Source organism: Eurytemora carolleeae, unplaced genomic scaffold (assembly GCF_000591075.1).
Source record: "Eurytemora carolleeae unplaced genomic scaffold, Eaff_2.0 scaffold112, whole genome shotgun sequence".
Taxonomy (NCBI): domain Eukaryota; kingdom Metazoa; phylum Arthropoda; class Copepoda; order Calanoida; family Temoridae; genus Eurytemora; species Eurytemora carolleeae.
The window spans coordinates 188,883-211,783 of record NW_019396053.1 but is presented as its reverse complement, the minus strand read 5'-3'; the positions used below and the strand labels follow the sequence as shown (position 1 = coordinate 211,783).

General features: G+C 33.1%; 1 protein-coding gene across 2 annotated transcripts; it reads right to left on the bottom strand.

Moving 5' to 3' along the window:
• Positions 1 to 1,317: 1,317 nt before the first annotated feature.
• On the bottom strand, positions 1,318 to 22,089 carry LOC111705929 (uncharacterized). 2 transcript variants are annotated; one of them, XM_023478643.1, is made up of 16 exons: positions 21,990 to 22,089; positions 21,701 to 21,732; positions 20,935 to 21,016; positions 20,366 to 20,418; positions 19,941 to 20,034; positions 19,567 to 19,641; positions 18,844 to 18,917; positions 17,528 to 17,594; positions 17,276 to 17,374; positions 16,733 to 16,812; positions 7,736 to 7,808; positions 6,504 to 6,573; positions 4,736 to 4,817; positions 3,897 to 3,956; positions 2,542 to 2,633; positions 1,318 to 2,226 (listed from the first exon to the last, which is right to left on the bottom strand). In XM_023478643.1, exons 1-16 carry the CDS (start codon positions 22,026 to 22,028, stop codon positions 2,207 to 2,209), a joined length of 1,092 nt encoding a protein of 363 aa, XP_023334411.1. In that variant the 5' UTR covers positions 22,029 to 22,089; the 3' UTR covers positions 1,318 to 2,206. The 2 variants fall into 2 exon arrangements, with proteins under 2 accessions (XP_023334411.1, XP_023334418.1); XM_023478650.1 differs by lacking the exons at positions 16,733 to 16,812; positions 17,276 to 17,374; positions 17,528 to 17,594; ... (5 more) ...; positions 21,701 to 21,732; positions 21,990 to 22,089 and adding an exon at positions 9,182 to 10,240.
• Positions 22,090 to 22,901: the final 812 nt, after the last annotated feature.

Sequence of the window (22,901 nt, the reverse complement as noted above, 5' to 3'; positions counted from 1 at the left end):
AAGAATTGGTCGACGTATTTTAGAGTTTCCGGTCGTCTTAACAGTCACATTCTATATTTGTGGGTAACCCTGAGTCCGTTCTCTCCATAAAAATGTATGAACAGTGATCGTTTAGTAGGACGAAGGTTTGACCGCCAGATGTCTCACACTAAATTCTTTTCTGATAGATAAATAATTCACAGTACGACCACAGTACGACCACAATTGAGAGACGCCATGTAGTCGACCATTGTAATGTTGGAAGGAATGGACTCTGTAATCGTATCATCTTTGTTCCGTGTAGCATTATGATGTGAACACCGTTTTTTATGTATTCTAGTTAAAAAACAATTCATATTTAAAACTACTGATCTTGATCTTGATCTTGATCTTGATCTTGATCTTGATCTTGATCTTGATCTTGATCTTGATCTTGATCTTGATTTTAAAATATGGTTTACCAAATTTGCCCCTTCAAAATTTACGAAGATGTAAAGAAATCTTTCTAGATTCTACATAATTTATTGAATAAGAACGAAATCTTTCAAATGTTTACTATCTTCGTCAATTTTGAAGAAACAAAGAACAGAAGGCAGACGAGACCATATTTTCGAAAGCTCATACAATAATTTTTATTATACACTTTTGGCATTTATTGACTAAAGGTAATCGAAGACGAACTTCGTTTCTTAATTCGCATGTTTATTTTGATACCCTGTACTTTACTGATCTAACACAACTATTATCAACTTTTTTGACACACTGTAGGGTAGTTTTATCACCCTGTGAGGTATTCTTGGAAAACTTGAAATAGAATCTTGAACGCCCTTTTTGTCCTTTTGTGAAATACTTTGAGACTCCCTGTATTGGTGTTTCTAAACATCCTGTCGGAAAATATAGTGACCCTTGCGGTCTGATTTTATCTACAAGGAAACCAGGATATTTGTTGTTGGCATATTTCCGTATTTTCCATCATTAACTTCTTCTTCGGGAAAATTTTTTTCGTGTTTAAAAGTTTTAATCTAAACAGATTTTTAAATGCTTTTTATTAAGTTTATATTTTTATATCTGCAAACAAATATATATATATATCCATTAACAGAAGTATTAGAATTTAATGTTTTAAAATCATGACTATATTCATTGAATCAGTATTTTTCTTATTTATTTTTGAAAAACTTTACATATACTTAAAACCTATTGAATGCGTTTCTTGTTTGTTTTTAAATTTTAAAATTAATCTTTCAAATATTTATGAAGATAAAAGATGAATAAGAAGAAGAGAGACATATAAATTTGTATTTTTAAAAAAACACCTAGGGAAGGGAAGGGGGGGGAGGGAAAGGGAAAGGGGAGAGGAAGGGACAGGGGAAGTGAGAGAGAGAAGGAAGGAGGGGAGAAGAGAGCGGATGAGACAAACTATCGGCTTGAAAATGATGTGTTTTGAACGTGCCTCAATGTTTCAAATCCAGTATTGTAAAGTTGTATTTGTAAACATAATCTTAGATCCATCAGATTTATAGGAGTCAAGGAGGATTATAAACCAAACTAAACACATGGAGTTCAGACAAAGTAATCTAGGTTTTCAGAAACAGGTAGGTGTTCAGGGGAAGGAGGTTCAAGAGTTCAGGAGAAGGGGGTTCAAGAGTTAAGGAGAAGGAGCTTCAAGAGTTCTGGGGGAGGAGATTCAAGAGTTCAGGAGAAAGGGGTTCACGAGTTCAGGGGTAGGATTTTCATGAGTTCAGGAGAAGGAGGTTCAAGAGCTTAGGGGAAGGAGGTTTAAGAGTTCAGGGGAAGGAGTTTCAAGAGTTCAGAGGAAGGAGTTTCAAGAGTTCAGGAGAAGGGGGTTCAAGAGTTCAGGAGAAGGGGGTTCAAGAGTTTAGGGGAAGGAGTTTCAAGAGTTCAGGAGAAGGAGGTTAAAGATTTCAGGGGAAGGAGGCTCAAAATTTTAGGGGAAAGAGGTTCAACAGTTCAGGGGAAGTAGGTTCAACAGTTCAAAAGAAGGAGGTTCAAGAGTTAAGGAGAAGGGGGTTTTCTAGTTTTTGAAAGGAATAGGGTTCAAGAGCTCAGGGGGAAGGCGGTTTAAGAGTTCATGAGTTTAGTAGAGGGAGGTTTAAAAGATCAGAAAAGTAGGTTATTAAAATCAAAATACTGTATTTTTAAGGTATGATTTTATGCTTCATCAGGATCGATCATCAGGAAGTTGCATCGCGATGGTCCATAACTTTTAAACACGGTGCTTGAAACCTAAAACTCATCGTGGAAGATGCAATTTTTGAAAAAAATGTTATCCGAACTAGTCAAACATTACAAAGATCCTTAAATAAGGAACCATATAGACCATAATAATGAATATAACAGTTCTTTTAAATGCATACATTGTGTCTCGCAATCAAAAAAGAATACCAAGTCTATGATATTCATATTCATGCATGTGAAAGCGTTCAATTGTACCGTACAAATATTGCATACCTTGGAATGCATCATTATTCCGTTGGTCGTTTTTAGATTATTTTTAATGGGATACACTTTATAATTTAGATTATAAAATTCCACAATTTCCTGGAAGTGTTTTGATAATTCTTGAAACCAGTCTGTGCTCCAGGTGTACTAGAGCTACCGTACATGGAGATCCTAGATCTTCATCACTGGACCTGCAGTACACTGTACAGTTTAATATAATCAAGTAAGTACTGTAGTCTATACAGTGTAATATAATCAAGGAAGTACACTGTACAGTTCAATAAAATTATGGAAGTACACTGTACAGTTTAATACAATCAAATAAGTACACTGTACAGTTAAATACAATCAAGTAAGTACACTGTACAGTTATATACAATCAAGTAAGTACACTGTACAGTTCAATACAATCAAGGAAGTACACTGTACAGTGTAATACAATCAAGTAAGTACACTGTACAGTGTAATACAATCATGGATCAGTACACTGTAAAGTTAAATACAATCAAGTTAGTACACTGTACAGTTAAATACAATCAAGGAAGTACACTGTACAGTTCAATACAATCAAGGAAGTACACTGTACAATAAAATACAATCAAGTAAGTACACTGTACAGTTCAATACAATCAAGGAAGTACACTGTACAGTTAAATACAATCAAGTAAATACACTGTACAGTTCAATACAATCATGGAAGTACACTGTACAGTTTAATACAATCAAGGAAGTACACTGTACAGTTAAATACAATCAAGTAAATACACTGTACAGTTCAATACAGTCATGGAAGCACACCGTACAGTTAAATACAATCATGAAAGTACACTGTACAGTTAAATACAATCAAGTTAGTACACTATACAGTTTAATACAATCAAGGAAGTACACCGCATAGTTTAATACAATTAAGGAAGTGCACTGTACAGTTTAATGTTTAGTTATTAGTTTCTGTAATTTCTCATTGTTCTAAAACATTTTCTGTAGATTTCCTTCAATTTTGATTGAAAAGACGACATTTGAAGAATTTCAAGAAATTTGCGAACAAATTTGTAAACAATAAGAAATTAAATTTAATGATGAAAAGGATATAATTGATTCTAACATTGATTTATTGACAAATTTCTATTGAAAAATATGTTCCTATACATTTAGTTTACTTCAGAATTTTTGATATATTTTTCGTCGTTGTTATTGAATAATTTTTAAAAATTAAATTTGCGTTCTTGCTAAACAAATATGCACCGTAAAAATATCTGGAAGGTCTCAAATGAAACCTAAAATATTTCTTACAAAACTGCATTCTCAGTTCAACTACCATACATTGCCGGTCACTCCCTTTAAAGACTTAAATAAGTTTCATAAAAGTGTTTACATCTATTATTGTAAGTTTTGTAAAATATTGTACAATTCATGTACTGTTTAGTTTTCGATATGTATGTACGTAAAACTACCTGTAAACTATATCTTCTAAACTACCGTACAGCTGAGATATGGATTCTTTGTCATCTTTCCTGATCAAACAAGACGTCAATAAAAAAAAATGGAAACGTGAAGAAAAAAACTGTGAACTTTAAAAAAATAACACTAACAAAGTCCTCCAAAGATTTCCGGGAGAAAGAGAGGTAAATTTTGTTTCAAACTTAATGGTTTCTTGTACAAACCTCATTTTTTTCTTATTTACCGTAGGATGCACGGCTAAAACTTAGTTTACTGCTCTAGGGTTACAAAGCTAAAACTTAGTGCACATAACGATGGTTGAAAGGTTGAAACCTAGTTTACATATCTATGGTTGCAAAGCTAAAACTTATTTTATTTATTTATGCTTGCAAAGATGAAACCTAGTTTATCTATGGTTGCAAAGCTAAAACATTGTTTTCTTATCTATGGTTGCAAAGGTGAAACCTATGTTACATATCTATGGTTGAAAAACTAAAAAATAATTTATCTATGGTTGCAAAGCTGAAACCAAGGGCTGAAACCTAGTTTATTTATCTTTGGATCCAAAACTTAAATCTTTTTTACGTATCTATGGTTGCAAAGCTAAAACGTAAGTCTATCTATGGTTGCAAAGCTGAAACCTAGTTTATCTATGGTTGTAAAGCTTAAACCTAGCTGATCTATGGTTGCAATGCTGAAAAACAGTTTATCTATGGTTACAAAACTGAAACCTAGTTAATCTATGGTTGCAAAGCTAAAATTCAATTAATATCTATGGCTGTAAAGCTGAAACCTAGATTATTTATGGTTGCAAAACTGAAACCTAGTTAATCTATGGTTACAAAGCTGAAACCTGATTGGTTTTGACTGAAGGATGTTCATGCATTCATTCTCACAGATATCTCTAATATCTCGCTTCCAGACATCTCTTTCATCTCAAAATAAATTTGTATTAATTCGCTATAAATCTATAATATACTTTGCTTGTCTGTTTGTATGTTTATATCCAATAAACGGCAGAACGACTGAACAGACCTTGTCCAAATTTGTTGTAAGACCTCACATGACCCCAGGAAAGGTATATGGTGACAAATTTAACAACCTTTTTTCTACAAAGTTCACGAACAAAAATAATAAATATGGGATTTTTTTGTTATTGTTTGATAATTTAAGAATAGTAAATACGGCTGATAGAACAAGAATTAAAAGTTAAATTCGGAGATGCCCAGTTAAAGAAACTTTCAAAATTTGGTCTTCAAAGGAATTTTTCTATTTGCCACTCCCCCACGTGGATTTAACAGTTCTGTCAATATTCCAGAAAGCTGTGACTTTCGATCACAATTTTGCTATTAAGCATAATTTTTTATTAGCCTTTTTCATTAAACACTTTTTTGCTGGCAAATGCATTTTGAATGAAACGTCTAAAACAAACAAATCCGTAAGATTAAAGATTGTATGAATATAGACCAAAGCGCGTAAGAATTCAAATAGAAGAAACCAAATGCCTCTATCTCTGGTTAGTCGAGGGTGCCCCGCCTAGTATCTTCATGAATGTATGAATAAATATAACATGCTTAAAAATGTCACAAATTTAACGTCAAGAAAGCATTTTTGTAGAACTAAATAGTATTTGATTGCCGTTTCCTTTTTTTAAATAAGGTTTTTTGTGATTTGTAACTTTACAGTTCTTTGAAAATTGTCATGAACATTTTCACAGTTCTATTTTAAATCATCTATTTTATTCTTCTCATAATTAAACAAGAAATTCATATATTTGCTGGCTATATAAAACCCATTATGCATTGAAACTGCATTTCAAATGATTAGCTTAAACCATGTGATATATCTAATGACCTACATCTATTTCAACTGTGCTTTAATACGTAACATGATTGTCTTAATCATGTGATATGATAACAACATATGAATTGTAATTACATCTATTAACTTTAACTTGAAACATATAAACCTGAAATAAATCAGTTAATACAGAAACTCCGCTTTGCTTACAGTGTTGAAAGTAATTTGGTTTTCATTGAAATATACGAGTTGAAATTGTGTCTTGTATGAGACATTGATAAATTGATGACCATTGTCTGGTTGTTATAGCAAACAAGATCCCGCCAAAAGGAAGTGGCGATAATAGTTCACGGAATTGTAGCTGTGTACAGTGTGGATCGTGTCCTGTTTGAGACATTGATCAATTGATTGCTAGTGTCTATAATGACAATGATGGCTAACAGGATCGTGCCCTTTGATTTGGCATTGATTGTTGTGAGCTTCCGAATGATATCGATAGCTAACAAGCTTGTATCCGTGTTTAAACATTGATAGCTAAGTGAAACTGGATGATTACTGGTTCGAGGAAATTGTTATGGAGTAGGGGTTTAAAATATATGTAAATAAGCTCTTTATATTTTTATTCATTTCTATTTATATGAGCTATAGCTGGCGAAAACCGTGGGTAACATATTGGTTAAAAAAATTCGACATTTTTTTCCAATATTTTTTTAATTCCACGGGCAACGTCGGGCACTTTAGGTAGTATGTACATGTTTTCTTTGTTAGTTTATATGTAAATAAATATGTTTAATTTATATATTCTATATTTTAAAACTTACCAAAACCATATTCTGAGATGGAAGGGCAGTTTTCCTTCTCAAAGTAACGATTTCTTGCAAAAAAGAAAACCTGAAGAAAATTTATGAAAGAACTGTCGTCTTAGTTTTCAAAATAAAAAATATGGATATCTAATACAAACTAAATCAAACATAGCTTGTAAATCAGAAATTGGCTCTCTACCATTATGCAATGGAGGGTCACTTAAAGATACGTTATGAAGTCCTTTAAAAACTAAACGTTATTCAAAATATTTGATTCGGAAAGTAAACAACAATCTTTTAATACTAAGAACATCAAGTTATCTATTGCTGTTGGCAATTTAACCGGAGAGGTATACAGGGCGAAAATAAAGGGGGTGATGGGTGGTAATTAAATCCTCTCCCTAGATTCTATTGGGGTAGTTATTTGAAAACAATCAAATTGCAATTAACTTTGCCATCCCCCATTTATTGAAAATAATTAAATTGCAATTAACTCCCCCCCCCTATTTATTGAAAATAGTTAGTCATTTCAATCACCCCTTCCCAATGCCCCTATATGTTTTGCTAAAAAATGTATCCCTTAATAAGTGCATTTTATCAATTCTCCTAAATTACAGAGAAAATGGTGCCCTCTACCCTGTAGTAAGTACCTTCTTTACATGCACAATATAGGAAGGAAGTTTCAGAGCTATTTTATATGTGTATAGCACAGAGTGTAAAGAGATATGAAATCTATTCCGGTTTTGTATTACTTGTCATTTCCTTTGCACCCCCCCCCTGTCCACACTTTTTTGCTGGCAAATGCATTTTGAATGAAACGTCTAAAACAAACAAATCCGTAAAATTAAAGACAGGTTCTTGTAGCTGGTTTTCCGCCCTACTCCCTAAATTTTGAAACCGAATGCCTCTATCTCTGGTTAGTCGAGGGTGCCCCGCTTTCCCCACACTTTCAGAACTTTCTGAATTGAAACGATTTAAATTTTGTGGATTTCCTTTGATTGTTAATTCTCCAGATTTGCACGTATTGAACTAGTTCCCATTAAATTGTTAAATATCCTCTTATTTCTACCCTTTTTCCTACGGAATAATAAAACATGGTGGGAATATTTCAATATAATTCACATTTACAGACAAATCCGTAAATTCCTAATGGTGGGCCGATCCCTCCCCTATTGGACATTTTTGCAACTTTTCGACATTGAGAAAAATAAAGAAAGTTTCCAAAATTGACATTGTAACAATTTATTTACCTTGCTGACGTATATCAATTTATCTGAGTGTAGATGTGTCTCATGAACGACGGACCCTTGTATCTCCTCTTTACTGCAATTAAACCACGTGCAATAAATTTAAAATGGCGGGAATTAATGAGAAAAAATGGCGGGAATAAAATTACGAATACGTGTTTGAAACTCGGTTTTCACATGGAATAAAAATAGAAAATAATCAGATTCAACATATATTTCTTTCTACAACGATGTTTTTTCGAAACCCTGCCTGAGGAAAAATGTTTTTTCGAAGAAAAAATTACAATGTGTATATAATAAAATATCTTATATTTGATAATAAATAATTTTATTATAATTCATAATGAACCCACGCGTAGGGCTGGGCGCGTTCATGGTGGAACGATCGTTCTTTCCTGAGAACGAACGGAATGATGAAGAACGATCCCATAGTTCCGAAAAAAAACGAACGCTTAGAACGCGTTCTCAGAAATATTGAAACGATTCGTAAAAGAACGGAACGGGAATTGCTTGAAAAGAACGGTTAAAATCGTTTACGCGTTTTAAGTTGGGAACGCATTTTAAATCAGGAATGTGTTCTAAATCTTTTAGAAATAGTTAAAGATTTTTTGATTTAATTACCTGACCCCCTCCCCTCCCTCAACTTTAAACCGGCAATCCCCCCTTCCCTGGTCTCTGCTAAACTAACAACACTCAGACAACACAGCAGATTTCAGTTTAACTTCTGTATATTGTACATATTAAGGATATTAAGACGATCCTGCCCCTCCCCCCTCTCTCACAAAATTGTACATTGCTCAGCCCAGAAATTATCTATGCTAATTCTTTTAACCCTAAATTTAAAATATATAATTTAAAGTATTATTAATGTCCGTGAGAAACTTTTTATTAAAAAATCGTATTTTTTTTTTACTTTTTAACCAACTCTTTTCTATAAAACTTTTGTCTTGGATGGAATTGTTCGTTACTAAGAACGGAACAGGAGATGGAAACGTTTTTGATTAAGAACAGAACAAGAGTGATGCAACCGTTCTTCAACTAAGAACGCCAAGAACGGAATGGAACAGGAAGACCCTTCTTCTACTCAGAACGGAACGGAACGGGACGGAACGGAACAATAAAAAAGAGAAACGAGAACGGAACGATTTAGCTGAAGGCCCTCGTTCTAGAACTGAACGGAACGATTTAAAAAAAGTCGGAACGTGCCCAGCCCTACCCACGCGACGCAGCCAAAACAAAACAATATGCTGCTGCCACCCCCACCACAGCCATTTTGAGGAGTAGATAAGATTTTCAAAATTAAAAAGATAAAAAAACTATTTATTTATCTCATGCAGTGTATAAGTAATTTTTTTTATTCAAAGTTTATGCAAACCTTTGTAACAGAAGGACTACAAAATTCAATTCCATTATTTTTAGGTTTTTATTTAAGAAACAAATTCAAATTACCTAGGATCAGTTGCTAACTGAAGGGTTGGATATGGGGAATTAAAATCAAAAGTTATTTTAGAAAAATCGTCTTCTTCTTCTTCAGCTCTTCTTGACCGTGAAACTTTTTTACGTGACAAAATTAAACAGTTTTTTGTACAGTCAGCATGTGTTCTTTCTTGAATCCCGGATTTATTTATTAAACTAAAAGTTGTAGGGTTATCATTATCTTTTAATTTATCTCTTGTACATAAGTCTTCAAACTCAGAACTGGATATTAATATTTTATGTACAGAATCAGTTAGAGAGGTGGAAGGGTCTGGTATAACGTGTACACAAGATTGAACACTCTCCTCCGCTTTTGCTTCGTTAAATTTAGCATTTGCATCGATCAAATTTGAATTTTGCAAACAATATTGCACCAAGCCTTGTTCTGGGTTTAATTCCCTTTCCTCAAACATTTTCTCATTGTCCAATTTAAGAGAGACTTCTAGTGATTCAATTTGACATCCAAATCTTGTTACTGCCTCATTTCCAAACTTGGAAATCATGTTTTGAAAATATCCAAATTAACTTTGATAGGTTTTCACTTAACTACATTATGCTACATGATTTCAATCCATTTTCAATGATATTTTTGATATACCTTTCATCGACCAGTGCCTAAACACTAATCACGTTTTCATTAATTACTAGCCGACACAATTTTCAAACCTTGCTCCTGCTATCTGTCCGGATAATCTCCGAATGAAAACAGATTGTATACAAATTTTGCGGATTTTCTAACGTCAGCGAGTCTACGCAGTTCATTGTTTAGGCATGGTTCCTAACTTGGCGGAGGGGGGGATAGATAAAACTCCTAAGAATGCGCGAATACCGGATAATTTTTCTTATATTCTCTCTCTCTATGACAGCTTGCCATGACAGCTTGTTTCTATAGATAGTACGGGTTAAGGATGGATGTTGAAAAGGATGGATACGAATGTTATTAATTTGATATAAGTTGGGTTTGATTGTTTAGCTGATCTGGATACTTGGATACGAATGTCATGATAGGCTTGATACGAATGTTGAAAAGGATGGATANTATATCAAATTAATAACATTCGTATCCATCCTTTTCAACATTCGTATCAAGCCTAGCATGACATTCGTATCCAAGTATCAAGATCAGATAAACAATCAAACTCGACCTATATCAAATAAATCACATTCGTATCCATCCTTTTCAACATTCGTATCAAGCCTAGCATGACATTTGTATCCAAGTATCCAGATCAGCTAAACAATCAAACCCAACTTATATCAAATTAATAACATTCGTATCCATCCTTTTCAACATCCATCCTTAACCCGTACTATCTATAGAAACAAGCTGTCATGGCAAGCTGTCATAGAGAGAGAGAATATAAGAAAAATTATCCGGTATTCGCGCATTCTTAGGAGTTTTATCTATCCCCCCCTCCGCCAAGTTAGGAACCATGCCCATTGTTTAACCATATACTCTACGCAGTCGACGCGTTGCATGGCAGGTTTCACCGACAACTTTGGCAGCACAATGTTTGTCTTCACTTTGCCGATTTTCTAAGTTTTTTGTTTAAAAAGGACAGGACAACAGAAATGAATTTGCGTAAAACTTTTGAATTGTAATCGGCTGAGTGGGTCCGTAACTACCTAGAAATACTTAGGACTGTAGGCATCACTTTTATGATGCCTACATGATACTTGTGCATGATACTTTCAGATAGGGGACCTCAAAAAACGCGAAAACTAAAGAAAGAAATTTCTTGCACCCTGTTAGTTAGGTTACAATTATTTGAAAAATATCTTTAGCTTAAAGTATAAGAACTTTATCAAAAAGCTTCAGTTAGATGCATATTTTTAAACCTAAAATGTTGCTTTAGCCAAAACCCAAGTAACATTTTAATACAATGTTTCATCTTTTAATTAAACTTACCAATAAAGATCAGGAGAAGATATTTGATTAACTAGAGATGGCCATCGTTTTGTGAACGAACAAAATTTTTAAAACGAAATGATTTTTTTGCGAACAATGATGCAGATGAGTTGGATCCGGATCCTTCTTACTTTGACTTTTACTAGCTCAGACCTCCGCTGTCAGAGTGAGAGGATTGATCAGAGAAATTTTAAAAAAATCTGTTAAAACATAAAAGCAAATGTCGTCCTACTTCAATCTTAACTACCTGGCCATCCCGGTGTCATGCCTGGAGAGAACTCGTACCTGCAGCAAACTCTGGTTATGCTACGCGGCAAAGCGCTAGATTCTTCAAGCATTAACAAACCCTTGGATTTATGGAACTGATTTGTTTCAGTTCTAATATCTGGGTTTTTGACCCCTCCCCCTGCCCTATTATGCTTGCACACACAATTTCAACTTTTCAACATTAATAAATTAATATTTATTTTTTATTATTTCAGGGTTAGAATACAAGGTTTCTCCGAAAAAAGTGTGTTTAGGTTTTTTAGCCTACTGAAATTCATTGTTTTGTAGTAAAAAGTACTTCTAGAGGTAAAAAAAACATTCCTCTCTAAAATGCCGTGTTAAACTTCAAAATTAGGCATAATATTCGAAAATGTGCTTGTCCCATTTCCAAAGATATTAATTGTGTGTAAACCGACTAAACTTTGTTTTATTCTACTACAATGAGTGCCTAGTAGATATACAATGTCAATAAATTGGGGGGTCGCCGTAAAAAGATTTTAATCTAAATTGCTGTTTTAGCCTTCAAAATGTACACGTATTCTTTTTCTAAAGATTTTCCAAAAAAAAATTAAATCTTTTTTTGTTTTTTAGTTTTAATAAACCTCAATTCTATCATTGAGAATGTGCAATTTTTTCTATTCTGTCGTATAAAATGGAAAGTAAAATTATGATTTTAATTTCTCAAAAAATCTTTGAAAAGGAGACTGCTAGCACATTTTAGCATATTAGGTCCATGGCATTTTAGAAAAAAAATTACAATTGACGACCCACCCCCCATTTGTGGACATTATACCTCTAGAAGCACTACTACATTTAAACTATGTTTTCATACATATGTATAAAAATTTATAAAGAGGGGGGGGGGGTTAAAAAGTGATCTCTAGGACAGACCCAAGTGCTGTTATGCGTCAAAACGATGGATCAACTACGGAAAATTGGCTTTAAACTCAAAAAAGTAAATTATTATTGTTTGTTTATATTTCCAGAAACGTGCGCTTTGCCGCGTAGCGATATAACCAGAGTTCGCTGCAGGTACGAGTTCTCTCCAGGCATGACTGGGCTTTAATATTAACCGCCTGAGTCCTCAGGCACAATGCCTGAATGACTGCTTTTTCCTGTAACAAACTAAATCTTTGTTTTGACCCACTTCCACTTGTCAGATTTTGATAAAATTTAGCTTTTCGGAAAGCCTTTGACATAAGGATTAAAAATCAGGTTATTTAAAATTTTGGAAATATTTTTGCATATTTAAAATGGCATGGTATAGGGCTTTTTAAAAATGTATATTTTTCATTTTTTGGACAAATTTTTTTGCAAATATTTTTACTAGATAACTGGATTTTGCGATACAAAATTCAATTTTTGCAAATTTGCAAATTTTTTGCAAATTCTGAAAGTAGAGCACAAGAGCTTTCTATATATTACCATGATTATAATTATCAAAACAATTTGATTATTGAGTCTGTTGACAAATCTAAAATATCTTTTTTTATTTTTTGTTTAATTATTAACTAATTATTGTTTTGTACGTTGCTAAAGATGAATCATGTAAAATGAATTGGTGAATATGAAAGTGACCTTTTAAATATTTAACCAATCTTTACAATTTAAGATGTAATGTATAATTTTTAATGTATATTTGTTAGACTACATAAAAACAAGAGACAGACCGTCTATGTAAGGGTAATTCTTTAGGATTCATTTTAGACATATAAAACTTTTTAGAGATCTGTAAATCCTGAGTTTGAGCGCAAAGTCGACGTTCAAAATCGTACACTTGGGTGGATCCATTTTCAGAATTGTTTTTTAATCATTACATAACGACGACAAAAAATGTAAACAAAATTTTACAGTAAACTAATTAGTTCTTTAGGAAACGTTGAGAAAATAAAAATTAATCTGATCATCGAAAATAAGTAATTTTATTAAATTATTAGTTTCTATATTCTCTCACTATTCACAAAGATTTTCTGCAGATTTCCTGAAATTTTTATTGAAAAGACGACATTTGAAGAATTTGAAGAAATCTGCAAATAAATTCAATAAATAAGAAATTCAATATAATGATAAAAACGAAATAATTGATTCTAGCATTGATTTATTGACAAATTTCTTTTGAGAAATATTTTCTTAACTATCAAATTAGTTTACTGTATAATTTTTACTTTATTTTTCGTCGTCGTTATTTAATAATTAAAAAAAAACAATTTTGAAAATGTACCCACCCACAATCATGATCTTGAACGTCGACTATGCACCCAAACTCAGTGATTTTACATCGTGGAAACGTTTTATATGTCTGAAATGAATCATAATGAATTTGTCCACAACACTGCATACTCAGTTTAACTACCTTACATAGCCGGTCTGTCCCTTTAAACATAGATGACATAACATTCTAATAAAGAGTTGCAATAACTAAACATTTTAATACAAGCTATTGAAATTGAGTTAATTAATGTAAATGCATTTGATGAAAACAAAGGAATTGAGTTTTTGCCACAAACTCTGATTTTCCAAAATCTTTGCAACCCAATGTCGTAGACTTCAGATATTTCTAACTCCGAATTCTGTTAGGTCAAATAATCTAAGGTTGAAATATAAAAGGTTTACGCTATCAAGTTGTACAGATAAAGGAATTAGAAAATTGGAGGTTGTTTGCAAAGACAAATATAAAAGGTTTACGCCATCAAGTTGCACAGATATAGGGATTAGAAAATTGGAGGTTGTGTTGTGGCAAAGACTCCTTTTAAAGCAAAATTAAAAGTTTCACTTGCCACATAATTTTACAGTATTGTGCAGAACATCATAATCATGCTAAAACTAAGATGACTAGATTTCCATGTCTCCAGTGCAGCTTATAGCCTAAAGCTGGCCCAGTGGGCCAAACTGAACATAGCCTGACTTGAACCCGGAAACACAGGTCTCACTAAATAACAGGTATTAGTAAGTTGACGGCTAAGTAACATTTAGCCTGGTAAAAATTAGCCCAGATAACACTTTGCCTAAATATCAATAGAGGAAATCTAAAGCCTAAAAATTGATGTAAGTAAATTTACGAAGTATAGGAAAAAATGTATTTACAAGTAAAAAATGAACAAATAAAATGATACTAATAAATCAGAGCTCTCTGTCAGACCCTCCGCCTTTCATTCGCCTCATACGGCAAGTTAATCTTCTGTCTTCCGACCCTTAGTGATGACTAACTCCATTTCGGTTTAAGCCCAGGCGGATTCTATTTTCTCCTTCTAAGCCATGGTTCATGCCTATTGGCTTGAATTTAAACTAGAACCTGGGGCAACGGTGTTTTTGGTTTTCCACGCATTCAAACATGTGTTCAAAGCATGTTTTCTGGGTTGGCATTTTCTAATGAACAAACATTTCTCCACGTTATATATGAGGCAACTTTTCATCCACCCCACTTTCTGTCCGACCAATAGACAAAAGAGCTAATATGCTGTCCTGTTAAAAGGCCGGACTACTTGCAATCCGAGCTTAGCTCTGGGTCCGTATGAAGACTGAAGGGGTTACATCAATGAAACTATCCTTATTCCAAGTTTTTGAGCTCACATTGCGGTTACAATACACTAAATTAAGGTAATATTTATACAAGTAAACACGATCAGTAGAGGGTTGGCCATATGTAATGCAGGCTTAATGTTTTTAGTTCAGTATGTACTCATTAAATTGATAAGGAACCAAATTGTTTCATAGAACTATTCTGGATCAATTCTGAACAATTTCAACAGAGTATTATGGATAATTTCTCATGTTACATACTGGATAATTTCTCTAATCTTAATTCTGCAGAATTTCTAAGCAGCAAGATATGTGTAGGAGCACTTAAGTAGTATTTGTGTAGCAAGTCTAAAATTGCATAAACGCAAAACTTGGCTCTATATTACACAAAAGACATTTTTGATGCCTACTGGATTAGAAACATGTAGGACTGAGATAAGGGTAGCCAAGTATTGATTTGCCTAGTACTCATTCACTTATTACTTAATTGCCTAGCACTTATTTGCCTAGTACTCATTTGTCTAGTACTCATTTGCCTAGTACTCATTTGCCTAGTAATCATTTGCCTAGTATTCATTTGTCTAGCACGCATTTGTATAGTACTCATTTGCCTAGTAATCATTTGCCTAATACTCATTTGCCTAGTACTCATTTACCAAGTATTCATTTTCTAGCACGCATTTGTATAGTACTCATTTGCCTAGTACTCATTTGCCTAGTACTTATTTGCCTAGCACTCATTAGTATAGTACTTATGTGCCTAGTACTCATTTGCCTAGCACTCATTTGCCAAGTACTCATTTGTTTAGTACTCATTTTTATAGCACTGTTGACCCTAAACAATCAACACTTCGTTGTAAAGTCATCTTTGACAGCCACAGCCAAACCAAACAATTTCAACCCCCCCCCCCTCTTCTCTCCGATGGAGTTACAAACAAACCTCACGTGTAGTGAATCTATTTTCAAAAGTTAAACAAAGAATAATTTTCATATAAAAACAGTGATTTTCGTTGATAATCAATTGTCATTTCATTTCAGAAGTTTAAAACGTCTTTTAGTACTATTCAAACCATTGTTAGTTCCCGACTCACCTAAATAGATTGTAAGCATTTTTTTCCATTATAAACATTATTTTTACTATTTGTAAACACAATAACAATATGTAATGTTTTCAGGAATAAGGAAATTTCATTATTATTGATTTCTGAGACGGGTTGTTCTGTTTGTGTATCTGCTGCAGTAATCGGGGACATTGTGTGGGAAAATATATATCCTTCAACGACCGATCTCAGTAGAATTGTTGGTTGTTTCATCTAGAGAATCAAGTTTTCTTGCAGTCTACAAATACTTATATGCCTAGTATTCATATGCCTAGAATTCATTTGCCTAGTACTCATTTGTCTAGTACTTATTTGCCTAGTACTCATTTGCCTAGTACTAATTTTTATACTACTCATTTGCCTAGTACTCATTTGCTTAGTACTCATTTGCCTAGTACTCATTTGCCTAGTACTCATTTGCCTGGTACTCATTTGTATAGTACTCATTTGCCTAGTACTCATTTGCCTGGTACTCATTTGTATAGTACTCATTAGCCTAGTACTCATTTGCCTGGTACTCATTTGTATAGTTTTCATTTGCCTAGTACTTATTTGCCTATATAATAACTTGCCTGTTTAACATTTAAGTGTATTTTTAGCCTTAACTATGTTCTTGTTAAAATAATCAGAAACCTTGAAATGCATGAAACCCATATGAATCCCAAAGAAACATAAAAATAATGGAACTAAATCAATCATACAAGTCTAAAAGAAATTAATAAGACTTACCAATCTTGCCCAATATACCCTGCCGGCTTGAAATGGCATCTTCGAGGATTTCCCCCAGATGGAGTAATCCAGACCCAAGCCTGAATGAAAATGGATAGCTTGAAATGGAAAAGTGATTAGAAAAGACTTCTTTTATTTGAAATAAACACTAATGTCTAAAATTCTGCAAGCTCTCTGGATTCATAAAAGACATTGCAGTTCTCATGGTTTCGTGGACAGGCCAAGTTTACTGATGCTCTCAGGTTCTCCAATGAATGCTGATTTCATTGACAATAAAATTTGTAATCTTCCAGTTCTCTAATACATGAAACAGATTAACAAACGGCCAAACTGCCAATTTTTTTTGTTACATTAAAATTGAATCAATGAAAAATATGAGAAACCAATCAAAATAAATATGGGGAAGTTGAAAAAAGAAATTGAGAATGGATTTAAAATTTATAATGTTTAAAGAAAGTTCCTATGAAGAGTAATTTTCCTTGATAAATTTTTAAATAAATTTTTTAATGCACTTTCATATTGGACCGTTTCAATAGCACCTACCTGACATAGTTGATCAGCATCACATCCTTTCATACAATCAGAGGCAGATGAAGTTTCAAAAGCCTGATCATTTCCCCCCAAAATGTCCACTGGGCCAGCCTTTATCAATTGCAGTGTTATTGTTTAACATAAAATGATCTAAGTAAAGCCTAACTGCGCTTAGGCTTATGGTTTAAAGTAAACTGAATTGGTTTCCCCCACATTTTCAATTACCCAATTTATATTAGAATTTATAAGCTCTGCAATATATTCCTGGTAAGGATTGATTGACCAGCTTGTCCTGCATAGTCGGCCAGGGGAACATGGAGATACACTTCCACTATTTAACACAAGTATAAGGGTGAATCCAAGAAAAAAGTGTTGAGTTCAAATTTAGGTCACCGGAAAAAATGTTGAGTGTTTAAAGACTTCAGGGGGATCAAAGATTCTAAGGGAACAATTTCAGTTTGTTTCATTAGTTTACATAATATGAAACATGTCAATGTGTATGCATCAAAGCATAATATACTGTCAGAAATTATGTGATAATGATCAAATTGAGTCAAATTGCATAATGTAGATATGCTGATAAGTATAATAGAGGGAACAAAACTCATTTATTATACATAGAGATGGGGATCACTTTTATGAAGACAAACTAAATATTTCATAACTTTTTGAAAAGGATAGTTTTTTACCGAACACATGATTTTATTGATTAACATCTAATTATTTAATTGAACAATCTTTCAGCTAGAAAACTAATGAAGTTTATTTTTAAAGCTTTCAGAGCGGGATGGGAGAACCGCTCTCTATTCAGTTCTCTCCACACATTCTATTCCCTTTGTAGATTCACTCAACGTTTCATGTGAATAAAACATACATCCTTATTATATTATACTTGCACTAATGCATTTTAGAGTAATAGTTTATTATATTAAAATATCATTGAATAAAATAAATAAATTGAATAAATAATAGAAATAATAATTGAATAAATCAGCTGATCGTATGATTTTGCACTAGAAAATAATATCACGTCAGCTGCAGTTTTAGTTTGAGAAATTTAGAATAAATGAATTATTAACTTTATAATGCTGAAAAGCAATCAGGTTTTTTCATAGTATACAATTTTTGTACCCCCCCCCCCCCCTCCTATCGATTTTGTTCCCGTATTTGCGCAACATTTTTTATTTTTCATGCCGAGTTCAATTCTGCTTTTTACATAAGCACTACAAAATTTGTTAAGTGATAAAATAATAAAATAGTGTTATTTTAGAAAAAGAAAGTTAATAAACAAAAAATTTATAGAATTATGACGTTTACAATTAACGATTAGATATTACAGTTTAATTTTATAATTGAAATTTATTTTGATAAAAACATCAATTAGTGTCTATACAGAGGTACAATACCTATCCGCTAAAATTCTGAATGAAAAATTGGTTTTTTTCTCCAGCCACAGCTAGTTGTCTTTGAAAAGTAAGACTAATACCAATGAACAGCAAATAGGCTGTTTAGTTCACCCTGAAATTACTTCAAATAAGTGAACGGTCCCTTTAAGGTATAATAATTTAAAAGCCAATCACCGGCAGTCAGTACTCTGTTGAGAAAGCAACCCTCTGGTCAGAGAAGCACCATCAACAGTAAGCTCTGCATTTATCTGATCATAGAAGAAGTACTAAATAATACTCTTAATCTTAATACTAACATTTGAGATTCTAATAACACCCGAAGAGAATTAAATGTATTATTAGTGTATTTGGGTTAACTAGACCATTACCCATGTGTGTCTAAACAGACAAAGAAACTTAGATCTGAGATGAGATTTTAAAAGCTTAAACTGGAGTAAAACCCGGTCTTTGCGTCTGCTTAGACCCAAGTAAAGCTCAAGTGAAGACCTGGGTTTTGGATGGCTTTGAGTTTAGTAAAAACAAACCACCTTGGGTTTTTCTCTCTTCAAGGCTCGGGTCTTCAGCAGCTGATGATCGAAAATTTCGAAAAAACTTTTATATTTGTACATTTAAAATCTCGGGAATCATTTGTAGTTTCAAATTTAATCAAAGGTATGAAATAAACATACTATGCAAATCATATATCTACATAAAGTTTGAATTTTCGAAATTTACATCTCCTTATCACAGTTGATCTGCTAGCAATCTGTCGGCTACAGAGAGAAAGCTTTCTAAGCAGTCTCTAATTGGTCGAATCCTGACTTGGGTTCTATCTGGGCCCAACTCTGGGTTTTACTCAGGTTTAAACTTTTAAAATCTCATCTCTGTAAACACCATAATGCTTAATATTTCTCTAACCTCACAGCATTGTCTTCCAATGTCAAATGCGTATGGTGTCTCCAGAGGGCAGTCCAATATCTCCATTCCTTCAATCTACAATAAAGTTGATTATTGATGCAAACCTCTTAATATGAACAAAGATATGTAAAAAAACTGAATTTATTTTAAGTAAGATAAAAAATAATAGTTTTACTCAAAGAGGAAAAGGATGTTACTTTTTAAAAATATTAGAAATGCTACTCTGCAAAACTTTGAAAAAGTATTGTCTTTGTTTATATTCTTATTTCTTATTTCTTAATTCCTTCAATCTACAATAAAGTTGATTATTGATGCAAACCTTTCAATGTGAAGATGTTGGTGTCAAGATTATTAGTCATAATAGTTATGATTACCGTTTTAGCAGTCATGATCTTTACAGTGAGTACATCCCCAGTCCCAGAATCCTCTTGATATTGATACAACTGACCCAATTCACAGTTGCCATCCCTTGATAATAAATCATGTTGACAGTGATTGACAATTACATCAGTACAATGAAGACGACTTTTCTATTTACGTTTTGATTTCTGCCAAGCTTTTTTCAAATTAAAAGTAACCAAAGAAAGCTGCTTGAAAGTTTGGTAGAAATAAAAATTATAATTAAAGTCGTCTTCAGTTTATTGATTTATACGACAAATACCTGATGTATAATGAGCTATATGAAATGTATTATTAGTTTATGGGGAGGGGGGGGGGGTTACTTGACAAACACATCAAATTCAAACTTAGCATGTGTCTTAAATTCGAATGGTTCAATAATTCCCTGTAATGCTTTTACCTGAAGAGGAAAGCATTGAATGTTCCTCCTTGAGAAGCAGCATAGATGCTGCACTGAAACAAAATGGTGAAGTAAAGATACGTGTATATTTAGCATGATCATATTGCGACCTTTTTGAGCAAGCAGCTAACCAGCCACTGGAAGTTTGAACATTAAAACTATCGAATCTTTTTTTATAAAGTTTAACACTATCCAGAGAATTCCGGTTAGATTTATTTAATACCATCTTTGATACAATGGCCCCAGCATACAGGTCGATTGATTGATTACTCGGAAATGTACACCTATATACAGCTGTATTACTAGTAAATCCCTTTTACGCCACTCAGGCAGGGCGGTCCGCGTCAATGACCCTTTGATGTTACCAGAGCTGAAAACTTTAGAATGAAATATCCAGATATCCGAGTTTAAATTCATTAAATTTAAATCTGGAGTTTAAATTCATGTGGAGAACAAGCAATATTTAAACTGGATATTAAGAAAAGGAACGTATTAAGCATTAATCCTGATATCCACCATTCTAAAGTTTTCCGCTCTGTTCTGTGGTGTAGATTTAATAATGATCCTACCTCCAGCTCAGTTTCAGCTGGCATGGACTTGGAACTCTGACGAGATTCCCATCCTTCAACGCTCACAACATAGTTCTCAAACCTATAGAAGACACTTACAATTTTAAAGTACAGCTAGCTTCCTTTAGTTGATATATATATATAAGGCTTAAATTAAGGATGGTTTGGGCTATTTAAGCTAAGGTACCCTAAAATCTCTATAAGTAAACTAAACTTATCGAAAACATCTTCCTGCAAATTTTGGTTATGTTGTGTACAGTCTGATGATAAGATCCTAGAAGCATGACGTCCCATGAAATTATTGCTCTTTTTATGTTAAACGGTTTTTAAACCTCCGAAAATCAATATCTATTTTCTGCCACTTCTAAAAAGTAACTACTAACTACTAATATGTCATAATTATATTTGAGATTTTTCAAACAAAGTGTTTAAAATCAAAAACGTAGAAGTAGATTTATAAGTATGTGTCTGACATCCTTGATCAGTTAAAGGTTTTAATGGTACCTCTGGGAATCCAAATTATTCGAGAATGATCTATTTAAATGAAATGTCACTTGAAGTTATGCGTACAGTCCCTTTAAGTGGCCCATTTCTGAATCATAAATGTAAATGTTTAAAGTTGATTATTCCAGCCGTTGTTTCTGTTAAAATCAGTTTGTTTTTACATCTAAATGTAATACATTATACAAATATAGCTTAGATGGAAAAGCTGGGAAGCAGAGCTCTGTCTGCGAATGATTACATGAAAAATGTGGTAATATTTAACCTGGTGCCCGTGTTTTCAAATCCAACCACAATCTGATATTTAGGACATAGGATACAGTATAATGTTAGGAAAATATTTATTTTTTCAATTGTTACACAGGAACTGAGTTTTAGCCACAGGCTTTGATTTTCTAATCCTGATGTCTTTTCAAAGATATTGGGAGTAGAAAATTAGACGATGTGCTGATACTCTATGAATCTGCCCAAATATGAATTAAACCAAGTATTTATAGCTTAAGATTGATATGAAAAATATTTATCAAGCTAGAGATTCTGTAATCTATGATGTCCTGAAGTAGAGAAATCCAACATATTCCTTGCAACCTCATGATGTTGAAGGGTTTTAATAACTACTGAAATTAAATTCAATTATACATTTCAGTAGTTTTAGCAACACCCTTTTGTTATGTTTAATAATATCCTAGCAGCAAGGTTACAGGCGGCTTTCATATTTAAATTGCGTGACAAATGTGTCCTGAATTTTGTGTATAAATGTGGAAAGCTCTTGATGTTTTGCATAAAATTATGTTTTCATAATTTATTCTTATTTTTCATGTCACTGTTATGAGGAGGAGGAGAAAGGGAGCCTCAGGAGATACTAAATAAAATCATGTTTATTAATACTGTTAACTATTATGTTTAATGTGCTGTAAGAAAATTAAACATTTTGATTTTTAAATCTAAATTGTTGCAGAATACAAGATGTATAATCTATTACCCATAAGTATCTGTAACCTGATACCCGCACTGAAAGGTGGGCGCAAAGGGCAAATTGCGCAAAAAGGTTCCTTTGCCCCCCCCCCCCTAAACACGGGGGGTGGCAGAAGAATGTGTATTATACTCAACCATGAAAAAAGTTTGGGGGTAAAATTTTATATTTGAAGGCATTCTTTTCAGTTTGGGGCAAGTTTGTGTGGGAAAAATCTTAAATTTATATTTCAGGGGCAAATTTTTTTTTTTGGGGGGGGGGCAATTTTCAGTTTGGGAAAATCTTAAATCTTTGTTTCAGGGGCAAATTTTGTTTTGGGAGCTTTTTTCAGTATGGGCAAATTTGCATATGGGAAATCCTAAATGTTTGTTATTTAAATCAAGGGTTGGGCGCAGAACTGCTTAATTTTGGAGTAATTACTTTGAAGTAGTGTTTCCACGAAATGGCTAAATCTTTTGCGCAAAATTTGTGCTATTTTCGCGCACATTTTTTT

What these genes read in the sequence shown, in the direction of transcription:
- LOC111705929 (XM_023478643.1), bottom strand. Translation starts at nt 22,028, where the DNA reads ATGAGGTTGCAAGGAATATGTTGGATTTCTCTACTTCAG. An exon ending in CAACAGAGTACTGACTGCCG is followed by an intron (nt 17,595 to 18,843) that starts GTGATTGGCTTT and finishes TGTGTTAAATAG; the next exon opens with TGGAAGTGTATCTCCATGTT. An exon ending in CATCTCAGAATATGGTTTTG is followed by an intron (nt 4,818 to 6,503) that starts GTAAGTTTTAAA and finishes ATTTATTTTGAG; the next exon opens with ATGAAAGAGATGTCTGGAAG.